Here is a 25,539-nt window from a genome sequence, read left to right as displayed (position 1 = left end):
AAGGCCAAGAGTCAACCAACAGGCTATTTATATACAGTCTGAAAGCAGAGAAGGGCAGGCAGAGGGCAAGAGGGCAGGCACTGTCCCTGGCGCCTGGAGACATCAGGCCCTCTACCTGCCTTGCACTACTCCAGCGACACAGAAGACAGAAAGCTGGGCCCTAACAGCCCCTTGGCAGTTTGCCTTCAAGTCAGCCTTGAACTTCACCTGTAAGATATGATGGGCCAGAAAAGGCCTCGGGCTGCCCCCAAACCACTTCCCGGGAAAGCTGCTTGCTTAGAAGCCTTTGCAAAGCAAAGAACTGGAAAGGGACTGCAGCTGGTGATGAGCTCCCTGACAAAGGGTGAGTGAGCCAGAAAAGAGAGTTCTCAGGTCATTGCTGGGGGACTGGCCTGAAGCTGGACATAAGGTGGACTCACCAAAAATGGCCCATAAGCCCTGCCTCTCCCCACATGGGGACTGTCAATGAGACAGACGCCTGGAGGATCCTCCCCACACAGTGCTCTTCAGAGTCTCACTCTCCTGGCAACCCGTACACACACACACACACACACACACACACACACACACACACACACACACCCCAACATCAGCACTCCCAACAGGGAGCCCCAGCATCCACTCTACTTTGTCTCTGGTCAGTTAATTATTAGACGTGGAGTGGTGTGAAAACATGGTACCCTCAGATTCTGCAGACCCCAATGGTGGCACAATACCCATATGTTTTTCCACAACCTAGAAACCCATTTTATTATCATCATCATCACACAGTCATGGTCCATTGGTTGACCACACAGATGACTGGCATTCCAGTCAGAGGCAGTAAATGTTGGGCCCCAGGGATGCTCACAAGAACACAAGCAGGCAAAGTTAGGAAGGAGGAGCCGTGAGCAGTGATAGTAGTGGATCTGTGTGCAGAGAGGCTTCAGAAATCAAACGGCAAGACAGCTGTCACTGCCGTGATGGAGACAGATTTCCTGGGGGGAGGGGGAGGCGGGGAAGCTGGAGCAAAACCAGTGGAGAGGTCGTTACTATGAGAGAAGAATACACAGCAAAGGCTTAAATAAGTGAGTTTTTAGTGCGGTCTGAACTTCCTGTCTCTGTATCCCTAAAAAGACAACTATCCTCTCTACTCTTCAACAGTCCTGTTTATAAATGGCGTTCACTGGAAGGATACAGGGAGGAAGAATAAGACCTCCGAAGGACTGGCATGCAGCAGGTAAACAAAGGCACAGAGGCTGAAATGAAGGCCCTGCATAGAGAGAATCAGGGACGAGAAGATGAGAAAAGCTGTGACTGGCCCAGAAGCACGGTGCTCTCAGGTGGGATAAGACTGTGACTGGAAGTAGTCCCTTCTGCGGCCCTGTCTCGAAGGGAGCTGCAGGCACAGTGGTGGTGCTCTGCCAAACAGGCTGTCACTTTGGCCCTGTCAGGGACTTTCTTCTCATTGGCTTTGACTCTGACAGGAAAATCAGTGGGCCGGCGGTACAAGCCAGGCAGCGCAACAGACAAGGCCCTGGGGACAGTTTAAGTGGACAATAATTGCAGGTTATTATATACCGTGCTGCGGCCAAAAGCCAGGCGGCTGTTAAGTGTGATTGGAAGAACTAATGGGGAGGAAGAGGAAGAATGGACCAGCCGGGTTGGTCTCTGTGTTCTCAGAGCTGCTCTGGGGCCAGGATCAGGGAAGGGCAAGGGACAGGTTGGTGACTGAGGAGTATGTTTTCTACACAATACCTAGGGACAAGTTCCTTCTCTCCCTCCCTCGTCCCACAAGCTGTCAGATCTTCAAGGATGAAGAACACAAAATAAACAACTGGGCTCCAAGGAGGGGGAGTGGCGACCTAGGAGCCCACCATGAGTTCTTTAGAACCCAGGCATCCACTTTGTTGTTTGTTGGTGAGACAAAGAGGTTCACTTTTCCCAGGAGGGTATGGCCTGGCTGGGCAGCTGTGAAGCAGAGCAGGGACCCTCTTATAATTGGGAGCAGTCATATAGTTTCAGGGGGTAAGACCTCAGCATCCCCACCAGGTCAGCCTAGGTCCTAGGGGCAGGGATTACAATGGATTATCTCTCAGAACCTTGTATTTTCCATAGATACCTCTCTGGGACAGAAGGACCGTGTGCCCATTTGGAGATAAATGTCCGTGTGTTTGTCACTTTTCTCATCACTGTGACAGAATACCTGAAAGCATAAACTCGGGGAGGAAAGGCTGAGGTATTAGAGACTGAAGTCCAGAATGGCTCCCAGAGCACGATGGGAAGAATGTGAGACAGCCTCCATCATCCAAGGAACAGTGATCCCAGCAAGAACTGTGGGTTGGCACAACCCTCAAGGTTCTGCCCCGGTACCCTACTACCAGCAACCAAGACTGATTTCCTAAAGGCTTCATAGCCTTCAAAGTGGCCCACATGCTAACATGATCAAGCCAGTATAGGAAAGCTCGATTTCAACTATGACAGAACAGAAACAAAAGCAGCTTCCTGATTCATGCACAGCTGTGGTGGTCGCATGGTCATTGCTGCTCCAGGGGTCTGCAGGCCCTACCCTACATCTGCTACTGGAGACCTTTGGAGAAGTGAGCCTTACTCTGCTCTTTACCACCAGACTGGGGGAATTTAGGACTTAACCCCCAATACCTGGGGTTTCCTTAGTACCCAGGAGAAAGATGCCAGAGGACCAAGTAACCCCAAGATCAGACACTTCTCTTGGTGGACATGTGGATGACTCTCCTCTCAGCTCCTCCAAACCTCATCCCAGAAGCACGAAGACTGAAGATTCCCAGACAAAATGATGCCTTTTTTTAATTCACAGAGATATTGATAAAGGCCAATAAGGAGCTCTAATCTGGTCAGTGGGGACCAGACGCACTTTCAGGAGTACCTTATAAAAGGCTCAGAGCCACCATTCAGTGTGAGAATCCAAGCCTTCTGCCAGGATGGACTCAATCTAACCAGGTCCCCCAGCCCCAGTTTGGATTCATTATGGCTCAGTAGTCCTGCTTTGGGACACAGGAGAGCAGCCACCTGGCTCAAAGGGATCAATTACACTGTGACTCAGCCTGAGGGCACAAGGCCAGCAAATGAATCACACAACTTGCCCACCCTCCAGAGGTAGGGAGGGAAGTTGGCCTGGGCAAAAGTCTCCCTACCTTGTATGCAGGTGTCAGACAGGGAACCTCTGAAAGATGGAGGTGTTACGTGTATGCACAAGGGTAAACCCTTGTCTGGTCTGAACGCAGGGGTGAATCTCTAAGCTATGGTAATACAAACCCCAGGGATGAGGACTTGCCCTGGTTCCCTCCTTTGCATCCCCTCATATCTAACTAGAGACTCCCTCCTCTTGCCCCTGGGTGGAAGCAGGGACACTGGGCTGCCACTAAGTATCCTTATCATCACCCAGTAACACTGAGATTTCTCCAAAGAAGTCCTGAGTAACCCTTCTTATGAAATCTCGCATGTACCCTTGAACGATTCTCAGTGGGTGCTCTGCACCAGCTCATAGCTAGAATGGAAACACTTGATTTGGCTGTAAGCATAGGTAATACGTGTTAGGTACCTGATTTGTGGCAAATAATTGTTCCTCTAATGTTTCCACAATCATAGGAAATACTCCTATGTTTTAGATGAGGAAACTGGCGCTCTGAGAATATAATTTACCAAACTGTCTGCTCTCTCTCTCTCTCTCTCTCTCTCTCTCTCTCTCTCTCTCTCTCTCTCTCTCTCTCTCTCATTTGTGTGTGTGTGTGTGTGTGTGTGTGTGTGTGTGTGTGTGTGTGTGTGTGTAGCTGTGCAGGCATGCATGTATGTTTGCCAAGGCCAAGGCCAAAAGAGGGCACTGGATCCCCTGGAGTTAGAGTTAGGGAGATTGTGAAACCCCCAAAATGGGAGCTGGGAACTGAACTCCCATTCTCTGAAAGAGCAGCAAGTTCCCCTATCAATTGAGCCATCTCTCCAGCCCCAGTATCTTTTAATTTTTATTTTTATTTTTATTTTTGAGGCAGGGTTCTCTCATTGAACCTGGAGACCACCAATTCACCTAGACTGACTGCCCAACAAACCCAAAGATCCACCTCTTCCACCTCCAAGGGCTGGAATTAGAGGCATGCACTCCTGCACCAGGCTGTTAAGCTGAGGGCTGGGAAACAGAACTCAGGTCCTCAGGCTTACACTGCAGACATTACCTACTGAGCCATGTCTCCGACACAGGCTGTCACTCTTCCTAAGTAAAAGACACGGACCTATCGGTGTGCATATTCAGCACAGGAATATATGCTTCATATAGAGGTTTTTAAGCAGTAAATGTCCAGCTGTATTTATAGAGTATATTTCTTTCAAATGTGCTCTCTGAGACAAACTTATATTACTGTGTCCATTGAACAAGGGACAAGAATTTGTACACACAACTCTGAGTGGACACTTGAAAGGATATGGAAACTTACTCAAAGAAGGCTGCAACCAGGTGAGTGTTGAGGGGAATGTGGTGTCCTTGAAACTGAGGTTTCTTCTTTGAAATGTTTCTAATAGCAGCAGACTCGTATCCTCTGAAAGTGGAAATGACCCGGAAGGGATGAACCCTACAGTGTGAACCACCCCTTCTGCACATCATAAACTACTGAAGTCTTCTTTGGTCTGGTATCATTGATTATACTTCTCTGCATTATCCTTAGAAAATAAGGTCACAGTCATGGTGTCTAAATCCTACTCTTTCCTAGGGGACAGCCTTGCTCCATAGCTTGCATGTTCAACCCCACACATATACACACAACTTGGAACATAACCCTGCTTCTGTCTATAGCCCAGACCCTGACTGCCCATGTGTGCATTATCCTCCTCTTCAACGTCTGCTGCCTCTCCCCAGACCACATAGCTATAGGCCCTTTGTCTAGCTCTACCAAGGGTGTTCAACCTGTATGTAATCTGCAGGCCCTTTGCAGCAGAAGATAGCTATTAGGTAGCCTGACGCAAAATCATAAACTTCCTTTTAAAAGAATTATGCAATTACTTCCTATTTTTTAACTCCGTTGCATGATTCTTGAGTGTGAACATTGTAGGTAACAGTACTGTGTTGTGCTGTCAGAACACTGGGCATGTCTACAGCAATACCAGTTCCATCATGCATGGTCAGGAGCATTCTACCAAAGTGGGCAAGTTGAGGGCCCACATAATCATTCTTAGACACCTTCCCTGATAACATCTCACGTTTCCGAGCCCCATCCAGTGTCCCCCTAGGTCATCTACCTCACTCTTTACTTGCACAGCCTGACAGTGTTGAATCTCATAACCCCTGTGCTCAGTGAAAGACCATACACTACAGAAGCCTTGTGGCCATGGGAAAAGTTAGGATGAGAAATCCCAGGTAGGACCTGCTGATTCAAGAGTATTATTGAAGAAACCATGGCCACGCTACAGGGACATGTATCCACAGCATTTTGTGTGATAAATGTAACCTACTATTCCAGTTTCCAAGTGAGCTAGTGTCTGCAAACCTCAGGGCTCATGTACAATAAATTAACATAATTAAAAACTAATTAGTAAAACATCACAATTAAAAAGACTTACTTCTGTAACACCTCTCAGGTAAGAAGAAGGGGCCAGAGGGCTAGCAGCAGGTACACAGGGCAGGACCCCAGAAGACTGAAGCAGGGATACAGCTTTGTGCTGCCTGAATGTTTCCATCCCCAGGGGGTAGTATCTAGGGAAATCAGAGTGCAATGTGTAAGCTCATCCACCTTAAGACTGGGCATCCAGTTCTTGGGCCCAACCCTAGCCCTGCAAGAGCTGGGAGGTACTCAAGCATTCCCTCAGCCCCCAGTGGCCTGTTAGTGATGCTCCAATAATATTGGCTGTCCAGACATTGATCTGAACACTTTACCTGCACTTACTCATTTAATCTTCTCAACGACTCTACGAGCCAGGCTCTATTTCTCTACTGATCTTGCAGCTGTGGAAACTGAGCCACAGAGAGACTAAACAATGTGCCCAAGGTCACACAGTTAATAAGTAGGGGAGGCAGGACTGGCAGGTGGAAACATGTGCTTCTCTAGGTCTGAGCACACTCCTCTTTGAAGAGATGCTCATACCCTAGGGAAAATAGTCAGCTAGTTCCTTGCTCATTGGGACCCAACAATGGAGATCATCAAGTCTACATTCCTCTTTCCAAGGCCTGTCCATACCTCGATCCCTACTTTCTCATCTTAATAATAAATCTTTACATAAAATCCATAAGTCAACCTCAAAGACACATCACTGTCTCATCTCCTTGGATAGGCGAGGAGCCCGAGGGAAAGGAGGCTTGGAGAAATGGTTCTCAACTCCGTTTTACAGGAGGGAAAGTTGAAGTCCAAGAAAGTAGTGACCCAGACTCCTGCTGCTGCAGCTGCCTCTGAGGACATGCTGCGCAGGACGTCTCAGCCAAGACAGGAAATCCCTTTGTTCACATGCTGGTCTTTCATTGGCAGCCTGTCTTCAACAAAACTGAAGGCTTGGGACAGAAACCTATAATAGTTATTGGCCAAGGACACAAGGGCTCCTAGGGGTATAGCTTGTCAGTGGACACAGCTAGGGAGCCCCCAGTGGACCAGGAAAATGTGTCCTTGGGGCTCGGATAGCGAGGAAAACAGCATAGAAGACCCTTGTCTAGCAGCCATGGTACTAGGTAGTGCCCCAGTGATGACTCTATCCTTCTAAGGAGCCCCTGGGTTTCCCAAACACACAATTTCCACCCTCCTATTCTCTCCTTCCCTCCAATAGATTTGGTTCCTGGGCTAGATTCACTATGGGCTCAGAACAGGATAAGGAGGTCTTTCAGTGATGACAAGATGCTGCTAAAATTAACAGAGGTGGTGAGAACTGGTTTTTTTTTCTCTTCCTCACTGGGCTTTATATTACATAGCCTTCCCAAACTATTTAAGGGCACAGGAGCTCTGAGTTTATGGCACAGTTCACAAAAGGCTGCACCCTCCAAATCCCACCCTGCTTCCTCATGCTCTCTCTACAGAGGAGCTTCTGGGAGGCTCTTCTTGTTACCAGGAAAGCCACAGCTGACTGCTCACTCCCAACCATGGGTGACTCCAACCACCGCCTCCAGCCCAGGCTGAGGTATTCCTCCCTCAGGACCACATCATGATGCTCTTCTCCAGGAAGTCTTCTCTGGATTCCATTAAGAATCCACTGTTTCTTTCCTTCTGGTCTAATTCCAGGCCACTGGCCAGCTCTCTGCAGTAGAACACCCTGGCCTCCTGCTTTGCAAGCACCCCTCTCTCCTCAAAGCCACTACCCACCTTGCAGTGAGTTCATCCCCACTTCTCACCCGCGGCTTGCATTGCTTCCTGTTTTCTATTTCCTCCTTGTGGAAATCCTCAAGCCTGGAAGACATTTAACCATCTGTTGCAGTTTGCTGTTCTGGGGCTTTTCACTTGGTGTGACTTTGCTCTCTAACTAGACAGTGAGTTCTTTGCAGACCTGTCCTTTCTCCAACATTTCCAGTGAGTGAGATCAAAAAGCCTGGATAAAATGCAAGAATGGCTGAGTGGTGATGCCCCCAAGCTTAGCCAGGCTGAGTTTCTGTGTGTGTTCTCATGTTTGACCCTGAATCCTTCCCACGGTGTTGACTTAAGGGTACAGCCCCCTATTCCAAGGGAGCAGAAGAATGAACACAGTTAAATTAATTAGTAAGCCCTATCCTGAGCACCTATATGTGAGCATCACTGTGTGGGGGATGACATTGATGGAGAGAGACCATATTCCTGCTCTCCGACCAAATAGAAAAGTAAGCTACAGGCAGAACAGCCAAAGCAGGTCTGACTGTGGTTCAGTGGGTACCAGAAGGAAGGGGGTGGAGGGTGGCTAGAAGCAGGGAAGTGTTACGTGAAAAGAGTGTCCTTTCCCCTTACAGACAGAGAGGAGGAGCAGAGGGAAGTGACCTTATCTACCCTCAAACACCTTTACCACCACAGGGCATCCTGACATCCCCAGAGATGAATCAGCAACAAAGCATTCACTCCAGAACCAGAGAGAAAACAAAAAGCAGATACTCCCAATTCCCTCTTCCCTCTGCTGCTCTCCTCTCTCTCAGCGGATGGAAGAGCTGTGGGCATGAAGTGACACTTGGAGAAAAGGTTTTAAATCTGCTTAAATGACACTGTGAATAATACTCTGTCCCTATCTTTCCCTAATTACATTTCTCTTTGATGATCTGAGGGGGGGGTGAAGAACTTACCCCAAGTCTTCCTAGGATATCAAGGATAAGGGTGCCAAAGAGCCAACCAAACCTCATCCATACATTTTCCCAGGGATCTTACTCTTGCTTCTCTAGTCACTCTTTTGAGACACCTGTCTGCACCTTTTTACCCCCAACATTCTGCTGAGGCTAAGATGTGGAAGTCCAGGAGCTACAGTTTGGCATCTTTAAGACAGCAGTGCCTTGCAGAAGCTGCTTCAACTGCCGTTTATATGTGAGGGGACCTGATGTCCAGGATGTTCCTGAGGGAACCTAGGGTGACTGTCCATACCCCTGTCAGAGAGATGAAGGGTAACAGAGGCCCTCCCCACCGAAGGGCTAAGAGGGAATCCAAGATGTACCACTATCAGGTGGGCTACAGAGGAGGGAGGAAGCCCACCTAAGTAGGAAGGCATTCTTCCCATCCCATATGAAGAGAAACATGAGGAAGCATAGGAATCTGAAATACCAGGTGACCCCTTTCATTAACACCCCAGTTCTTTTATTCACTCCTGCCAAGATACTGCTGCTTGGATTTGCACAGTGGCTATTATTATTATTAATAATAATAATAATAATAATAATAATAGCATAAATCATTAAACATCTGTGAGTGATTTACTTGGACCTGGGGGTTACTGGGATGGTGTCAGGAAAAAGAAGGTGACAGTTTTGGGGTCTTCGTCTGGGCAGTCCCTTCCTTTTCCTCAGCTGGTTTCTTTTACTTCTCGGCTTCATGCCCTCATGGCTTTGTTTTGACAGGATGGGAGGCAGGGACAGGAAAAGGAACCTCAAGTAGAAATTATTTTCATTAACTCTCCTGTTATGGCAGAAAATATAATCCACTTCACAGTGAGATCCTCAGGGCCAACAGCCCTGCAAGATGCTGTTGGGTGGTGAATTTGAATAGTCATTATTTTCTGCTTATGTGCCCTGGGGTGGATACACACACACACACCACACACACCACACACACCACACACACACCAGAGAGACAGAGAGAAGGAGAGAAGGAGAGAGAGAGAGAGAGGAGTATGGGTACAAACAGCACCACCACACAAGCACACAGTACTAACAAGACATTTGCACACACCTGTCACACACTAACAAATCCTCCAGCTTGCTTACCAGGGACATGCCCACCTTATTATAGCTTATCAGAGGCTCACAAAACACACAGCCACAGTAGACCTCCTCTTCAGATGAGTCTCTGCCCCATTCCACCAACTTCAGTGATTCTACACACACACACACACACACACACACACACACACACACACACACACACACACCACACACCACACACCACACAAACACACACACCTCCAAAAAGCAAAGATGGGAAAATCTAAAATGAACAATGCTCCCTGTTCTCAGAATTGTTCTTCCTCTTTGGTTTGGGACCCTAACCTCAGAAAGGAGGGTCTGGAGCTAGCTTGGGCCTTGGGCTGTCAACCTCAGGGCTGAGAGAATCTCTGGGCCCTCTGGCCACATCTGGCTCTGTAGTGTAGAACCTTCTGGTTGTACCAAATGCTTGGCCAAGTTTTCAGGCTGTTAGAGTCTCGTTTCTTTAAATTAAAATTTAAGTACAAAGTCTAGTAATGTAATTCAGGGTTAAGAACAGAGACCCCTGAAAACCGGAAAGTGGCCAGCAGGGGCCCGATTTGGGGGGGGGGGGGGGGGAGGCGGGTAGACCGGGCCCTGCAGCCTGAGGGAGAATGGGCGCGTTATTTTAATTGGCCGGGTTTCTGAAGCCGAGAAAAGCAAGCGTGGGAAAGAATAGGGGTGCAGGTAAACACGCTGAGAATAAAAATCGGCTGCCCCAGCCAAGTTCACCACCACTATTCGCCCCCAGAGGCGGGACAGTTCTTGCGCCTGCCACTCCCTCTCGCGCGCAGCTGAGGCTCTAGCCCCGCTGGCCCTGCGGGAGTCCCGCGCTGTGCGATCCCCGAGACCAGACCCCGCACTCGAGACTCCCCGCTTCGCACCTCTGGATCGGGTGGTGCAGGGCAGCACCAGCCGCTCCAGGCTACCTCCCGCCGAAGCTGGGATGGCGGGAGCGGGGACCGGGCTTCGTTTCTTTGACAGTGGACTAAGAAAATAATTTTCTAATTTGCGTCAGTAAAACAAGAAAGGGAGCAAAAACCAAGCCTCTCCCCCGAGCTGGCTCTCTGGCTCTGCCACCGCACCCAGCGCCTTCCTCGTCCGCCGGGGGCGAGCCGGCCCGGGGGCACCCTGGCTCCTACCTTCCTCCCTCCAGCCACCGGCCGCACTGGCTGCCACTGTCCGGACGGGAGAAGTCGTGTCCGGGACTGAAACATTCCCTCCCGCCTTCTCAGAGGGCTGGGGCGGAGAACCAAGCCGAATTCTACTCCCTGAGCCTCCGGCGCGGCCCCGGCTGCTCTCCTAGCCCCATCCTCCCAGGTGGATCCGGTGGCGGTGGATGCAGAATAGGAAGGAGAAATTTGGGGACTGCTCTGGCAGATTGGGGATGAGAGAAGGGGGAAAGCAGAGACAGAAACAGAGAGCGCGCGAGCTAGAGCTCCTGTCTACAGATTTATCCACATAATATATATTTATGTAGCGCTTTTTTTTTTCTCTCGACACTGATCAGTGCGCACTCAGGTCTCTGGGCGGACTCCCTCCAAGCCGGCTGGCTTTTTCTAGTCTAAATAAATAAATAAGTGGAGCCAGATGGGAGAGAAAAGCGCCCATTCCACCTCCGCCGCCGCCTGCGCCGCCGCCCCGCCCGCCGTCCCTGCCTTCGCTTAGCCCGCCTGTCGCCCTAACAGAGCGCAGCTAAGTGGATAACGCCCCCCTACCTACCCACACGAAAATGAAAATCAATGCTTTGAAAATACAAAAGGTTGCACCTGCTGCTATTACCAAAAAAAATAATAATAATAACCTTCAAAAGGCAAAGAGAAGAGACCAGGAGCCCCGGTGGCTAACAGGCACCCGCTGCCCGCGGCTGCGGGGCCCGGAATCTCAGCGCCTCCCAAAGAGCCATGCGCCTGGCGCTATTTATAGCCGGGGGACGTCTCGGACTGTACCACCGCCGCTCGGCGGGGCCGCCGACGGGGGAGGCGCGCGAGGCCGGCGCCGCCCCGGCCGCCCTGCCCCCGGCCGCCGCCTGCCTCCGTGCGCCCCCCAGCGCGCCCACTCTCGGCCCCCCGCTCTCCCCTCCTCCTACCGCGCGCCCTCGCCGCCCCCACCCCTGGTCTGGCAGGGAACTTGAACCGGTCCAGCCTGTTTAAACCGAAAGGACAGAGATCCTGTCTGTTCAATGTAAAAAAAAAAAAAAAAAAAGAAAAAAGAAAAAAGAAGAAGAAAAAAAATCACACCAGAACGAGAGAGAGAGAGAGAGAGAGAGAGAGAGAGAGAGAGAGAGAGAGAGAGAGCAAGAGAAGAGAGGAGAAAGAGAGAACATAGAACGAGAGCTGAGAGCAGAAAAGAGGTGTAGGAAACCGAGGAGGAGAGAACCCGAGTGTGCGTGTGTGAGTGTGTGTGTGTGTGTGTGCGTGTGAGTGTGTGCGCGTGTGTGTGTGCGCGCGCGTGTGTGTATGTGTGTGTGTGCGCGCGTGTGTGTGTGAGTGTGTGTGTGTGTGCGTGTGTGTGTGTGCGTGTGCGTGTGTGAGCGCGAGCGAGCTAGTGAGGGAGAGGAGCGAGAGAGTGCGAGCGAGAAAGAATAAAAGGAAAGATTTTTCTCTATGTATATAAAGATGGCCACGTTAGCAAACGGACAGGCTGACAACGCGAGCCTCAGTACCAACGGGCTCGGCAGCAGTCCGGGCAGCGCTGGGCACATGAACGGATTAAGCCACAGCCCGGGGAACCCGTCGACCATTCCCATGAAGGACCACGATGCCATCAAGCTGTTCATTGGGCAGATCCCCCGAAACCTGGATGAGAAGGACCTCAAGCCCCTCTTCGAGGAGTTCGGCAAGATCTACGAGCTTACGGTTCTGAAGGACAGGTTCACAGGCATGCACAAAGGTGAGAGCACCTTTCCCTCCCAACTTTGCCGGGGAGCAGGAGCGGGCGGGCAGCAAACTGGCCGGCCAGCGACTGGCAAGCGGGAGACGGGGCGAAAGCGAGCCACGGGCGGGCGCCGAGGAGGGAGGCGCTCCGGCAACGGAGACCGAGCTGGGGTGTGTAGGGAGATGTTCGCCGGGACAAGCCGATGGAAGCGGTGCCGTAGAGAGGGCAGTGGGGACAGGAGATGAGAAGAAAGAAGGAATGGGAGCAAATGGGGCTGGAGGTTTTGGATCTAGAGACTTGAAAGATTGGGATAGGGAGAGCTGCTCCGGGCAAGCCCAGAAAATTGAGCTGACTAGTGGGCGCTCAGCTGGCCCGGGATCTGGGGTGCTGTCCATCGCCGTGGTGCTGAAAACACTACAGGAATTGCCCTCCTCCTCTGTGTGGGCCAAAAGAGCAAGAGTGCGGCCGTCTAAAAGGGAGAGGGGTAACAAATTCAAAGAAATGTTTTTATTTTGCTATCAATTTAACAGTAAACTATCCCTAGCGAGATGTGTACCTCAGTAGTCTGGTTGTGGTGTGACTACTGGGAAGGTGCTGTTTTGGATATTTGGAAGGAGTGATAAAAACCCAAGGCAAGAATTAGCAAGAAAAGAACCATCCCCTGGGTGGAGTGAGGGGTCTAGGAAACCTGAACAATCCCCTTCCCCAGTGAGGCTGAGATTTGGGGAAGAATATGTGCATACAAGAGATGCATTTGGAAAGGTAAACCTTAATGTATCCCAAACTCACCATACAGGGAGCTCCCTAGCATATTATTTCTCCCTAGAAGCAATCACTGCTAGTGAGTGTCTGGGGAAGGTGGGGACAGAATAATCAGAGAATTAAAACCTAACAACTTTTTAGGAAAGTGGTCATGGGATTGTCTGCAGCCTGCCTGTTTTCTCCTTGTTTTATTATCTTCAAGGCAGAGCCCCAAACGAGTTCAGTTGTAGAATGTGTGTGGGTGGCTGGTGGGTGACGAAATTAGCCCAGTGCTCTGCTCCCTAACAGTAATGTATAGGATGTGCACCAGGGATTAATCGGTGCTGGAGCTATGTGGGCAAGTTAAATGCTTTCTGAGAGAGATTGATGGCCAGGCAGGGAAGGAGTACGGGCTAAGGAAGTTGTAGGGATGTATGGACGTTCGGTTTTAATAAACAGCAGTGTGGAGAGCCACGAAAGATGCTGTGTTAGAGCTGGTGGTTTTGAAGATGAAAACGCACACGTACACCCACCCCCACACAGAGAGCAGCCTTGTCTTTGGCCACAAATGGGCTATGAACAGAGCTGATCCTCCGGCACATTAGGTGCAGAGCGCAGAGCTGAGTGGTTCTCTAAGCAGCAGAGCTTCTCACTACCACAACCACCCTCACTCCCCAGCCCTCCCTTCATGCGAATACTAAACAGAGCTCCAAAGTCTTCCTAGTTGGAGTCCCAGAGAGCAGTTTTTATTGGCTTTAGCATCTTCCAGCTTGCCTGCTGAGGAGTAAATCTTAAAGTTAATGGCACATTGAGTAGCACAAAAAAACACAGCAGAGTGGAAATATACTAGATTTGTTGGGGTGGGGTGAGGGTGGGGGCTGTCATGGAGAGAGAAAACAACCTTTATCCAATATGGAGAAAAATGTCTGTTCAGAAAAGAGATTGAAGGGGGGAAGGGGGAAGCAGGCTTCAAAACAATATTTGGAAAAAGAAATACTTTCTTTTCGCCTCCCTCCGGAGGCAACCACGTCTTTGTAGTTTTTCCCTTTCCAATCAAGCTCCCTAGAAGCTAATCAAGGTTTGTATAAAACCTTTGTCATTCTAATAGGTCCTCAGTTTTAAAAATAGTTATAATAGAATTTTAACAGCATGGAGGAGGGAGGCTGCCCATCTTAACAATCAGCTCTTGTAGTAATTTAAGATTTCAAAGTTTTAAAAGATCAGAACCCACTAGAAGCAAAAGACAGTTGTGGGGAGCTGGATGTTCTGTGGGCTCTGCATTGGATCACCTTATCGCTGTTCTGTTTCCAGTGCAGATAAACTTTAACATTATTCCATGCTTTCTTCTCAGCAATCCCTTGCTGATACCACTACTTCATTTCCAGTGTAATTTGAACTCTCTCCTATCATAGTAAAGAATTTCTATCATTTGAATCAGGAAGCTACAGAAGGTTTGGTGCACATGCACACATGTGAATACACATACACACAGAGAGACGTGTGTGTGTGTGTGTGTGTGTGTGTGTGTGTGTGTGTGTGTGTGTGTGTGTGATGTACATGCTTATGCAGGATTCCTAAGATAGGCAAAACTTCATTTCCCAAATAATTCTTGCAAACTGGCTCAGGCTGTGACAGGCAGGACTGCTGGCTCTGGCACACTGGGTGTCATTGTTGCCTCCTGCCTTTCATAATTTGGGCATACATTTTCCCTTAAGTTCCTTCTGATTTTTAAGAGTCAGGGTTGGGCCGCCACATCCCCGACAATACTGAGAAGCCCTCAGAGAGCTGAATAAACGTAAGCATTTCTAAAAGCTGGTTTATTCAGTCCTAGTAGAGTTTGAACTCCTACTTCACTGATGTCTGATTTATTAGCTAACCCTGATAAAATAAGCCTCTGGCCACCTAAAAAAATTACTTGCTTGCCATTGGTGATTAATTACTCTTAACTAAAAAAGCATGATGAGACTTGAAGAATGAAGGCTGCATTTAGCTTCTACATCTTCCCAATCTCTAAACTGACGATGTGAGGCTAGGGATGGAACCATGCCTTTGTTAAGCCTGGTTTCAGGGCATATGAGTGCTCAACTTCTAATGAACTATACTGGGATATAATTGAGAGACCTAACAAGACACTGGCCTCCAGTGTGGGGGCATGTGTACACTATTAGTTCCTAAAAATCGGTAAAAACAAAAAACTAAATGATATGCATGAGGTTTCAGGTGGATATTCATTTCTTGGCCACCTGCCATTTCAGGTGACTATAAAATGGAGGAGTTCCAAGGGTTAATGGAATACCTGCCATGCGTACAGTGCACCTTAAAAGGCAATTACTCCAGCCGAATTGGGAGTCCGTGGAGGAGGGAGTAGGTGGGTGTTGTGGATCATCCCACCCCCCTTTTCCAGAAAAGGCTGTTGAACTGGGAAGCAGCAAATAGCAGCTGTGGAGTGGGATAATTACTGTAAAGGTAAATTTACCCCCTAGAGACCAGGAAGCAGTTGGTGGGAAGGGGTCTGTGTGGAAGGCAGAGAGAGAAAAAAAAAGGCCAAATCAAAATCCAAGAGACAATATGCACAGAACAAAACCCACTGTAATGCAAACTCCCGCTAACTAGAACCTTCTCTTCTCCCCAATTCAAAGCACTTTTGGAAAGACTGTTTTTTCAGACTCCAAAGAGAAAGACATTGTAGTATTGATCAAACAAGAGAGAGACCAATTCCCGGGATAGCAGCAGAAATGAGCCGAGGGCCAATTTCGCCCTGTTTTGTAGAATTTTTCTTCCCTGGAAAAGGGAATAGGTCACCCACTAGTCTACTTCTTTCCTTTCTCATTTTTCTTTTACTTCTCTTCTTTTTGTTTCCTGGAGAATAGAAATGGTGACTGAAGGTACATAAATACACACACATATCCATGCCTGTACACACACACACACACACACACACACACACACACACACACACCACTGCATCACGCATGAATACACCAGAAATCCATTCATAACTTTGGTCATGTCTAGCAAATAGGAGGCAGCAAAGACTGAGTTACTGGGATACATAAAGACTAGTGCTCTCTGGATAGCCATATTATAATGCATTATCTTTGAAGTCATTTGAGTCCAACTTAAGTGGTATTTAGTATAATATTTATGAATTAATGTAATCTAAACATAGGGTTGTCCCCAAAGGTTTAAACTGCCTTTACTACTGATGTGCGCTTGTTCTGGAAGCCTGCAATGCATTTTAATCTAAACAGCTAAGTCCCCATCAGAGTCCCTCTTATTATCTGGTCAGAACAGCTCTGTGCCTGGGTCACTACTCTGCGTGGAGATTTTTTTTTAGCTACTGCATAGTCAAAATCTACTCTTGTGACACCCTGGGATTCACTCGAGTAGGGGGACTCAAACCCAGGAGCTACTGCTGTGGGGACAGCAGCCTCCGGTACCCTCACACTCCATGCAGAAAAAGGGTGGAGATTAAACAACAAATTCTTCCGTGGATTCAGCTTCAAGGGGGGCATCATTTTAATATATCTTCACTATCAATTGCACAACCTCTGATTTCAGCTGCACCAAGGTAGGAAACATCTGAAGCCCCTTGATTTGGAATGCAAGTGGGAGGAAGAAGAGAGATAGAGGTTATAGTTATGTTTTGGTAATCTGTAACCATCTTCGTAAAATTACATTTCATGTTCTAGTTTGAAGACACAACTGTTTTTCAGAACATCAAATTTCCACCTCTTGATTTCAACCAAAATGGCTTTTTTTTTAATTGCTGTGCTTAGAGGTGAATTAAAACTGTGAGGCACTATCTGGTTTCCATTTTCAAATGAATCTAAGAGAGAAAAACTGAGTATCAGTGTGCGTTGTCAGCTCAATGCAGATGAACTTTTTTTAATTACTTTGAAAAATAAAAAGTCAGTTTTGTCCAGGAAAAAAAGGACTGGCTGAGTGACTGGTCACACACTACAACTACTAAAAGAAAAATGTACCATGTCAGAGATAGGAAAAATAGGATAAGAAATGAGAAAATGAGAAAAAAATACTCTAAATTTTTCACACACACACACACACACACACACACACACACACACACACACACACGAGCAGTAGAAATCATTTAGAGACTAAAGCGTGTCAAAGCCACATTAACCATTTAAATGTCTCCAAATTCCAGATATCAGTGTGTCCTATTTAAAAGCAAAGAAAAAAAATAATGGATGACTGGTTTATTTAAAAGGTTACCTATTCTTTGAGTATAATTTTATTTATCTTTAAAACGGATGTTGTGTGAATCAGCACACATAGGCAAATTAGCATGCACATGTGCCCAAATGTTCATCCATGTACAAGAATTGTTAACTGCATTCGACATATATGAAAAGCTGTGCTGGCCTAAATTTAATTGCAGTTCAACAGAGAGTTACTTACATGTGCCCCTGGCCCAATCTGTAATGCTAATTCCAGGTTATATTGAAATAATCTCCTTGAAGTTCCCTTCACTCCCTCCTCCAGTTGCCCTGGATTTGTGACTTCTCAAGCACAAAACAAAATAAAACCAAAGATTTTCTTTAATGAAGCCATAGCTTGAAAACAATTAGAAAAAAAAATGCACACTAAAGTAATCACTCCGTGAACAGTCATTGAGAAGTTCTGAGTTTATTTTTATAAGAGCTGATTCCAGGGACATTTCTGATATCACATCACCATTATTATTATTAGTATCACCACCCTCATTGTTCTAGAAGATAAACCAGGGTGGGAGGGAATGCCTAAGAAGACAGCCAAGACCCCACCTCATTAGTTAAGAAAATAACTGGTTCCAACTTTGCCTAAGACAGACTTAGAGAAAACACTACAAAGCTCACAACTTCCATGTCCCTAGAAAAGGGTCAGTCTCCAGTTTGACCAAGAATGATCTCAGCTGAGAAGGGTTTGCGGTGGAGTGCCTATAGAATAAAGGATACAAAAGTGACCAAGGCCCAAGACTGCAGGCAGAAATCTTTAAAAAGCAACACTGTAGCATCCACATGCCAGGTGGAAGCTGGGTGTACTGTTTGACAGTGCTTGAGATCGAAGTGGCTTCTGAGCTGGAAAGGGAATCCCATGTGACATGCAAAGAGAAGAGCCAGAGGGTGTGAAAACCAGTGTGCTTCTGAGTACCAGAGTGTGGGGAGCAGGAAGATGCTGCAGCCTGTGTGGGTATTTTGTGAACATGTGGGTGCTGTGTGAACGTGTGTGTGTGTGTGTGTGTGTGTGTGTGTGTGTGTGTGTGTGTGTGTGTGTGTGTTTTGCACGCATATATAAGTGTATGCATAGAAAAAGGGATGGCGGAGACAAGTGCCATAGAGATAATATGAAGGGAAGTTTCATCACACAGGGCTATATACAGCATCAGGATACAGGTAATGGAGAAAAGGAAAGAAACTGGAGAGAAGGGCTGTCCTCGTTGTTATATACATCCTCCCCCTCAGAATTCGTGGCTTGGATTTGTCGGCACCCAGGTTGCAGTGTGGAGGTGTGCTTTTTTTTATCTGGCTGGTTTTTCTACTTAGAAGTCCAAGTTTGGGAGAGAATCCCATCATCGTCCCCCACCCATCATTCTTTTGAAGTCTGGCCTCCTTCTGTTCACCCATTGACTCATTTTAGAAATGACCTTCCATCTAGGATGTGAGAAGCCAGCCACAGAGCCTAGCTCTCCACAGGACTGAGCTCCCCACCCACTGCTTTCTCTACCCCACAGACTGCCCCTGGCATCCCAGCCTACTTTTCTGTCATGTTTACACACACACACACACACACACACACACACACACACACACACACACACACACGTGCACGCTCCTTGACAAGTTCGGATAGTCCTAACAGGCCCTCTGAGCTCTGTGCTGCATTCTCTCTAAACGTAAGCAGGGTGTGGCAGACACCCAATTGCCCCCTTTTGAGTGCTTTATAACAAGGAAGCCCATCCTCTCTCCCCACTACTTCTTTTATTTTTTTTCTAGTCTTTTAAATGCATGGCTTCTCTGAGAATGACAGAAAGCATTCTATCCTATCCAATCACTTCTGAGGCTAGACCAGTAATCGCCCTTCCCTCCTGGCTCAGCTGTGGCCCCTTCGTCGTCCACTGCCTTTCCTCTCCCTCTTCTCCTCATCCTTGATACTAAAGAAGCCTACCCAACCCCAAATGGGGCCTGAGGAAAGAGGCAGTTGCTTCTACCTCCACATAAGGGTGGAGTTGCAGGTGCTAGGACAGACGATCATAGAGGAGCCAAAGTTCTCATCTCCTGCTCTTGATAAACTCAGAAACCAGGGCTGTCGCCCAAGGGATTCCCACCTGGTCTGGTATCCTTGTAGGTGATTGTAGCAGGCTGTGGCTACAGCACTGTACCCATCCAGGAGCCCCTGAGAACTTGCTGAGTGGAAATGGAGGAGGCTCTTACAGGAAGTCTATCAACTCAGAAATCCCTCTGCTTTCTGAGTCTTTCGAGAGTAGATGTTTTCAGGATTATTCATTCACGGGGGTTCTCCCCTTCCACTTGATCCGAATTTGCCTTCTCTTATCCCTATCATATCTCCTCTCCAGCGCGAGTTGATTGAGGCTCTAAAACAGCGACTCCCAGCAGCTCAGCGCAAGAGCAGATCCTGTGTGGCATCTGCAAGAATAAATAAATGGGTGCCCTCATGGAGAAAGACACAGTCCTAGTTCTGTGAATACCAAAAATAGTGATCAAACTCAGGAAGAAAAAATTGATAATGAGCTGGCTTGCAACGAGGGTTTAATTGAGAGCAACTTTGGAAGGCTGGCTCTGGACAGCCCTGCATAAACTGACTGCGATGCTACTTTATTACACCCTGCTTTAATTAATTATCACCTTTGTTAAGAGAGGCCACAGATCAAAGGTTTCTACACACTTAACAGATCTCACTACCACCTCACCCATGCATTAGGCTGCCCTACCACCTGCTAGTGAGGTCAGCAAGCTCTCTCTCTCTCTCTCTCTCTCTCTCTCTCTCTCTCTCTCTCTCTCTCTCTCTCTCTCTCTCTCGGTGTGTGTGTGTGTGTGTGTGTGTGTGTGTGTGTGTGTGTGTGTGTGTGTATAAGGACACGTACAAGCCATGGTGCACCACCATATAAATATTACAGGATCAATACCTTTCCCATCCTCTGCCCACACCTCTTAACTTCCCCCTCCCATCTCTTGAGCACCTGTGCCTCTGCCATATTTCACACTGAGAAATGTGCACAGCTGAAGTGTGCGTAGATGATGCTGTATCAAACCATGTTGTTTAGATCCAGTTATGGAGGCCGGGTGCCCAGTGAAGGACAGCCTCAGCATAGGGTAGATGATACCTGGAGAAACCACTGCTCAGGATATAACAGAAACCTCGCTCTCCAATGTCCTGCAGACCTACAAACTCAAGGGTGACTTAGCTGAAATCAGCCCTTGGTGTTGTTCTGAGCAGATTTGAATGCCATACGTGGCTGTTTATTCATTCTTCTAATTTAACGATGCAGTCACACCTAATTAATCCATGTCTGGTTTATTCCTATGCTGTATCTGAAGATCCAGAGGATTTCTCTAACTAACCAGCTTCTTTGCACAGGGACAAGTGAAGGGGGACCCCTACAAGGGGGTATTTTGCGACGGGACCACTGTAGAGCCAGCTGGTAAAGACATGAGCTCTGACACCTCCCTATCCACGCAGGTAGGCCTGACAGTAGGTCCAGAGACATACAGGAGTGAGGTCTGGGCACCTAGGCACACATGCATACACATACACCCAAATCATGCCTTCAACACAGAACTCCAGCACCCATTCCCTTCCAGAAGGCAGAAGGCTGGACCACAGCGTAGAGTCAGCAAGGTCTGCTAGCCTGCCAAGCATTCTTCTGACCGGGGAATTGGTGCAGAGGATTGAGAGGCTGAGCTGAGTCAGCCTCCCTGCTTCTGTCCTTAAGAAAGTAGAGCCAGATGAATTATTATGGCCTGTTCACAGATAAAGAAACCAAGTCAGGAGCTGGAGAAATGGCTCAGCCATTAAAGGCTAGGCTCACAACCAAAAGTATAAGAAACCAAGTCAGGGAGGAAACATTCTGCTCAAGTCCAGCTTGTAAAATGGCCTTCAATGTAGCATTCAGTGGCTCGTTCTGGCCATGCAGATCTCAGTGAATATCATCTCTCACCTGGCAGGTGAATTAAGAGAATGAGGCATCAACCTAATAATATCCTTATAAAGTCAAATCTTCTCTCGCAAGTCCTAGGAGACAAGAGGCATCCAAAGATCAAACACGACATCACAGTGTATTTGTAGGGACTGTCTGATTCTGCTACCTCCCTATAATGCTCTAATTGACTATTTGATCAGCTCTAAAAGGGCTTGTGTTCAACACACACACACACACACACACACACACACACACACACACACACACGAATCTCAAGCATATGTACACAGATGTCTTCTTGCAAATAACATCCATCCTACCCTCCCCATCTTATCCAATGTAGGTGGATTCTCACAGGTGCTTGAAATAGAACACACACATTGAAGAGTGTATATTCCCTTCCTGTAACGGGCTTATCAATACCTTTTAAAGAAATGTGACAGCCAACTCAGAGTGATTCAGTTGTGTGGACAAAGGTTAGCATATAGATATCCATTATTAATAATATCAATATCTTGGTTGACCAATATAACCAGAAACAGTATCATGCTGCTACTGATGGGGGAGGCCAGGAGGACTCCACAACAAAAGCAGGAAATTACTCCCATGTAAAATTAATCATATTGACTTGTTCTAAGAATATCCAGGGAGGTGATGATGTTGAGAGCGCTTGTGTGGTGGGAGAGGAGACCTTGCTCCCAGAGGCTTCATAAACTCCTGGGATGAGCCCAGAGGGGATGGAGCCATCCCTGGGTAACTGTTAAGAGCACTCCCTTTTCTGCCCTCTGCTTTCCAGCAGGGTGAAGTAGAGGAGAAGTGTCCTCTGGACAGGAAAAGAAAGAAATTAGATCCCCTAACCTTTATTGTCCAACATATCCATATCTTTCTATCAAGTCAATACTTGGCTTGACTTGGTCTCACCGGATGAGGCAGGAGGAACACCCTTGTTCCTCCTGCATACGTGTGTGAAGTGGTCTATCTCCAAGGAAGAAGTGTGAGTTGGAGCAGTGTCCCCAGTTGACAGAGTATAGAACTGGGTCCTGGAGATGCCAGGGTGCACATCAGAGCTTGGAGGTGTCCTGGAGGAAAATTGTTTGGATCAGTCTCCCGGGTGTATTCTTGGGACCAGAGGCTCAGGCATTTTCTGTATGCATTGATCATGGTGAGATGAGAATGTTGGAATCTGGAAAGCCAGCTCCCACTGAGGCTCACCTCTACTTGCAGCAAGAGATGGAAGAAAAGGTCAGGCTTCCTTCACCTTAGCATTCCTTTGGAGTTTGCCCAAACTTTTTACTTCTCTGCCCAAAGAAGCCCTGGTTCATCCTTGTGGTCCTTGGATGCCCTACGAGTGTTTACAGGAAGGATAGGAGAGAAACTCCATGTTGTTCCACCAGCCAAAACGTAAAAGACTCATGTGCTCACTCCTTTTTTTTTCTATTCTCAAAGTGAACAAGACTGCTTGGAGGGAGCCTGCCTTCACACCCAGGCCTGTGGCAGAACAAAGATAATTGAGAGAGATCCTGGGAGGCGCAGGGGCATGCCTGAGGTTGGGAAGGAAAGCAAGATACAGCTATCACTGTCTCTGGTTGGGTGGGAAGAGGGGTGTATCTTGAAGAAGGGACTTCCGCTCAGTTCCCAGCAGACCAGTCCCATCAGATCCCAAACGTATTTGCTCCCCACACATAGGAAGCCGCCAAGTGGCATGTTGTTCTATACCCCATTCAGCAGAGGGTCTCAGTAACCATGTTAACTACTGCAGCTCCCTCCATAGCGTTCATCAACCAGCCTTCCAGCTAAGTACCACTCAGGTCTTAGAGCTTGAGTCTAGCTCCCAAAGTCGTCTCAAAAGGTGAGAGAGAAAGGTGGGTCCTGGTCCCAGAGTTTAGTCCTCCCCAGACATGCCCCTGTCCCCTCCTCAGCCAGAAGTCAAAGGTGTGAGCAGCTTCAGAGAGAACAGCAGCAGGCATTAAAGCCTCACCTCCGCCTTGGACCCTCTGCGGCAGAGTGGGGAGGAGTGCCCAAATTGTGGAGGAGGTCTCATCTCCTCTGGCTGTCGCCTGCCCTCTGACGGTGAGAAAAAGAATTCACACACCTCTGATGGCCCCTCACAATTGAGCGACCTTCCACAATCCAGTCACCCAGGAACTACTAATGACCCCACTGCCAAGGCAGCTCCCACACCGTTAAGGGTGAGGGCTGGATCTCCCTTTGGGGGGGTGGATGACAGGATCCAGGGTCATTTTCCTCTCTTGGAACATCAGGTCTGTGTCTAAGGCACCAACTGAACAAGGGCACACAAAATAACCAGAAAGTATATCATTTCTCAACTTATGTGAGCTTTGGTCCGTTTCAAAGCTAAACAAGAATAGTCTGGTTTAGTACAGTACTGATTCTTAATCCCATATGATAAGGAGGTCCCTTTCATTGGAGGAAGAACCAAAATCTTGTCTGTACTTAGGGCCTGACATGGTTTGACTCCAAACTGCCACCATCATCCTTGACTTCTGCAAACCGATGTCCAAACAGTCCCAGTGGAGGCTCACATCAGCCCAGCACATCTCGTGTTCAAGTCTGAATCCAGAAAGGATGGGTTAGGGATTGATTTACATACCCACCAGCCACCAGATTCCCAGCAGCACCGGAAGTCTGGCTCACTGGAGCTGCAGAGGCACTGGGCGAGAGATCTGCCTCTGGCTTGTGGTCAAGGCTTTAGTTTCTTTTCTGATCTTAAGTAACTAATGATCCTTTTATTGAAAAAGTAAGAATTTGCTCAGTACTATCACCTTTACTGCTGCAGTAAGCTAGCCATTTCATTTATTTCAGAGTTGATTCCACCAAAATTCTGTTGGGCAAGCTTGGAAATCCCCTGGAATAAGGAATGGGGAGGAGGGTGAAGCTGGACCAGGGCAACTGAGCTGGCCCCTTAGGGAGGGGGAGCAGTAGGTGAATGGATTGTGTCTCCATTAGGGAAAGGTGCGTGCTTAGGCTGAGATGTAACTACTGGGTGGATGGGTAGTGACATACTCTGAGCAGGGACTGTTCTTCCAAATGACCGGCCATCCCTACACCCTGCCAGTCCAGGGACCCTCAGTGAATCAAGTGAGATGCTAGGCCAAGCAGACAGGCTGTACCCCCAGGACTGGAGCCAGACCACCTCTCCTATGGGAGTGACACCCTGTCCTCATGCTTCCTCCCCGGCCTTGGCTTGTTTCTCTTTTAGTTTCTCAAGTTTCTCCGCCAAACATTAACTTCTATTGTTCTGACCTTGTCTCAGCTGAGCCAGTGATTTAGGAGGACTGGTCACAGCAGAGGCCAGACAACCAGGAGGAGAGTGGTCCCCAGATCAGCAGGGAGCAGGAAGAGTGTCACAGATGCAACTACAGTGTCCCTCGGGTGTCCTGATCCTTCCCACACTCACCTCCACAGCTCCACAACATACACAGACAGCTTCTAAAAAAAAAAGTGGGAGGGGGGAGATGCCTTTGGGGAGGTATGACCTGGCCCACCACTGGGAAGTCCCTGGGTCTGATGGGATGACACAATCCATTCTGGGTGAGGCACACGTTCACATCAAGACAGTTTCTCTGAATGTCATGACCTGATCTCAGAAGACGGGGACCCATGCTCACCACCACAAAAATAACTATGAGTATATTAATGGTTACTCCACAAACATAAAGCCTCCCAAAGAAAATGCCTTGGATAAGAAACTCCTCAATATGAGGTCTCAGGTAGGGGAATTAGGGGTGGTACCAGATCCCCAGGTCTAGAGGGACAGCAAAAGTCCGAAGGCAGCAAATGGCAAGAAGGCAGAGCAGGAGACCGCGCAGCTGACAGGTCAGAGCATTCTGTCTTGTTCCGTTCTGTTTGGGTTTGGTTTGGTTTGTCCCACTGCAATGAAGTCTCATTCTCAGGCCGATGGACAAAGGAATTTCTCATTTTGAATAAATCTGGACCCTTCAGCAGCATGTCTCAGGGAAGGTGGGACAAGGATAGGTGGGTGGGGTACAAGTGCTTCAGGGAAGTCAGCGACACACGCAGAACCTGCCAGGACTGTCCTCACTCTTTACCTGCTCTGGGGCTGCAGCGTCCTTCAGTCGTCCCAGCTGCAACCCGCTTGGGCTAAGAAATTACTCATGGAATATTTAAACTATGCCCATGCTCCCCATAACCAACTCAGGCATCTAGCTTGCCAACAAAGGACGACTTTTTCCGGCCACAGAGGGGTTCTGGGACTAGAATCTTCCTGCCCCCTCCACCCTTCCCCTCTGTGTACTCCCTGGTGCAGGAGTAGCTGGACAGCAGCCAGGCAGTGAGAATTAAGCCAGGGGACAGTTTCCTGGGGTGACACTGGTCTTGCAGCTGGAAAAATCTTTACAGATGCCAGGATGTAATGCTCTCAGTGTGAGCAGCACGTCTGCGCAGGGATGCC

The 25,539-nt window shown here is 48.2% G+C and overlaps 1 protein-coding gene and 1 long non-coding RNA gene across 48 annotated transcripts in view; one reads left to right on the top strand and one right to left on the bottom strand.

The window, feature by feature from the left end:
- The window catches only part of LOC128112609 (uncharacterized), a 292,581-nt gene extending 281,462 nt beyond the window's left edge, over positions 1-11,119 (bottom strand). For all 5 annotated transcript variants that reach the window (XR_008219048.1, XR_008219050.1, XR_008219051.1 and 2 more), the window contains exons 1-4: positions 10,468-11,119; positions 7,284-7,367; positions 5,563-5,695; positions 4,443-4,544 (exon numbers count right to left, since the gene is read on the bottom strand). This is a non-coding gene — a long non-coding RNA (uncharacterized LOC128112609). The remainder of the gene's footprint in view (positions 1-4,442; positions 4,545-5,562; positions 5,696-7,283; positions 7,368-10,467) is intronic.
- A 575-nt stretch (positions 11,120-11,694) lies between these two features.
- Celf4 (CUGBP Elav-like family member 4) overlaps positions 11,695-25,539 on the top strand; it is a 287,815-nt gene continuing 273,970 nt past the window's right edge. For 5 of the 43 annotated variants that reach the window (XM_052741702.1, XM_052741710.1, XM_052741695.1 and 2 more), the window contains exon 1: positions 11,698-12,217. In XM_052741702.1, coding sequence (XP_052597662.1) covers positions 11,932-12,217 — 286 coding nt within the window. In that variant the 5' untranslated portion in view covers positions 11,698-11,931. Of the gene's footprint in view, positions 12,218-25,539 lie in introns of all 43 variants that reach the window. The other 38 variants (XM_052741740.1, XM_052741712.1, XM_052741699.1 and 35 more) reach the window with 17 other exon arrangements.

This window comes from Peromyscus californicus, unplaced genomic scaffold (genome assembly GCF_007827085.1).
Source record: "Peromyscus californicus insignis strain IS unplaced genomic scaffold, ASM782708v3 Scaffold_17__1_contigs__length_78620276, whole genome shotgun sequence".
NCBI classification, from domain to species: domain Eukaryota; kingdom Metazoa; phylum Chordata; class Mammalia; order Rodentia; family Cricetidae; genus Peromyscus; species Peromyscus californicus.
Note: the sequence above shows the minus strand (reverse complement) of the source record. Positions and strands in the feature narration are given on the sequence as shown.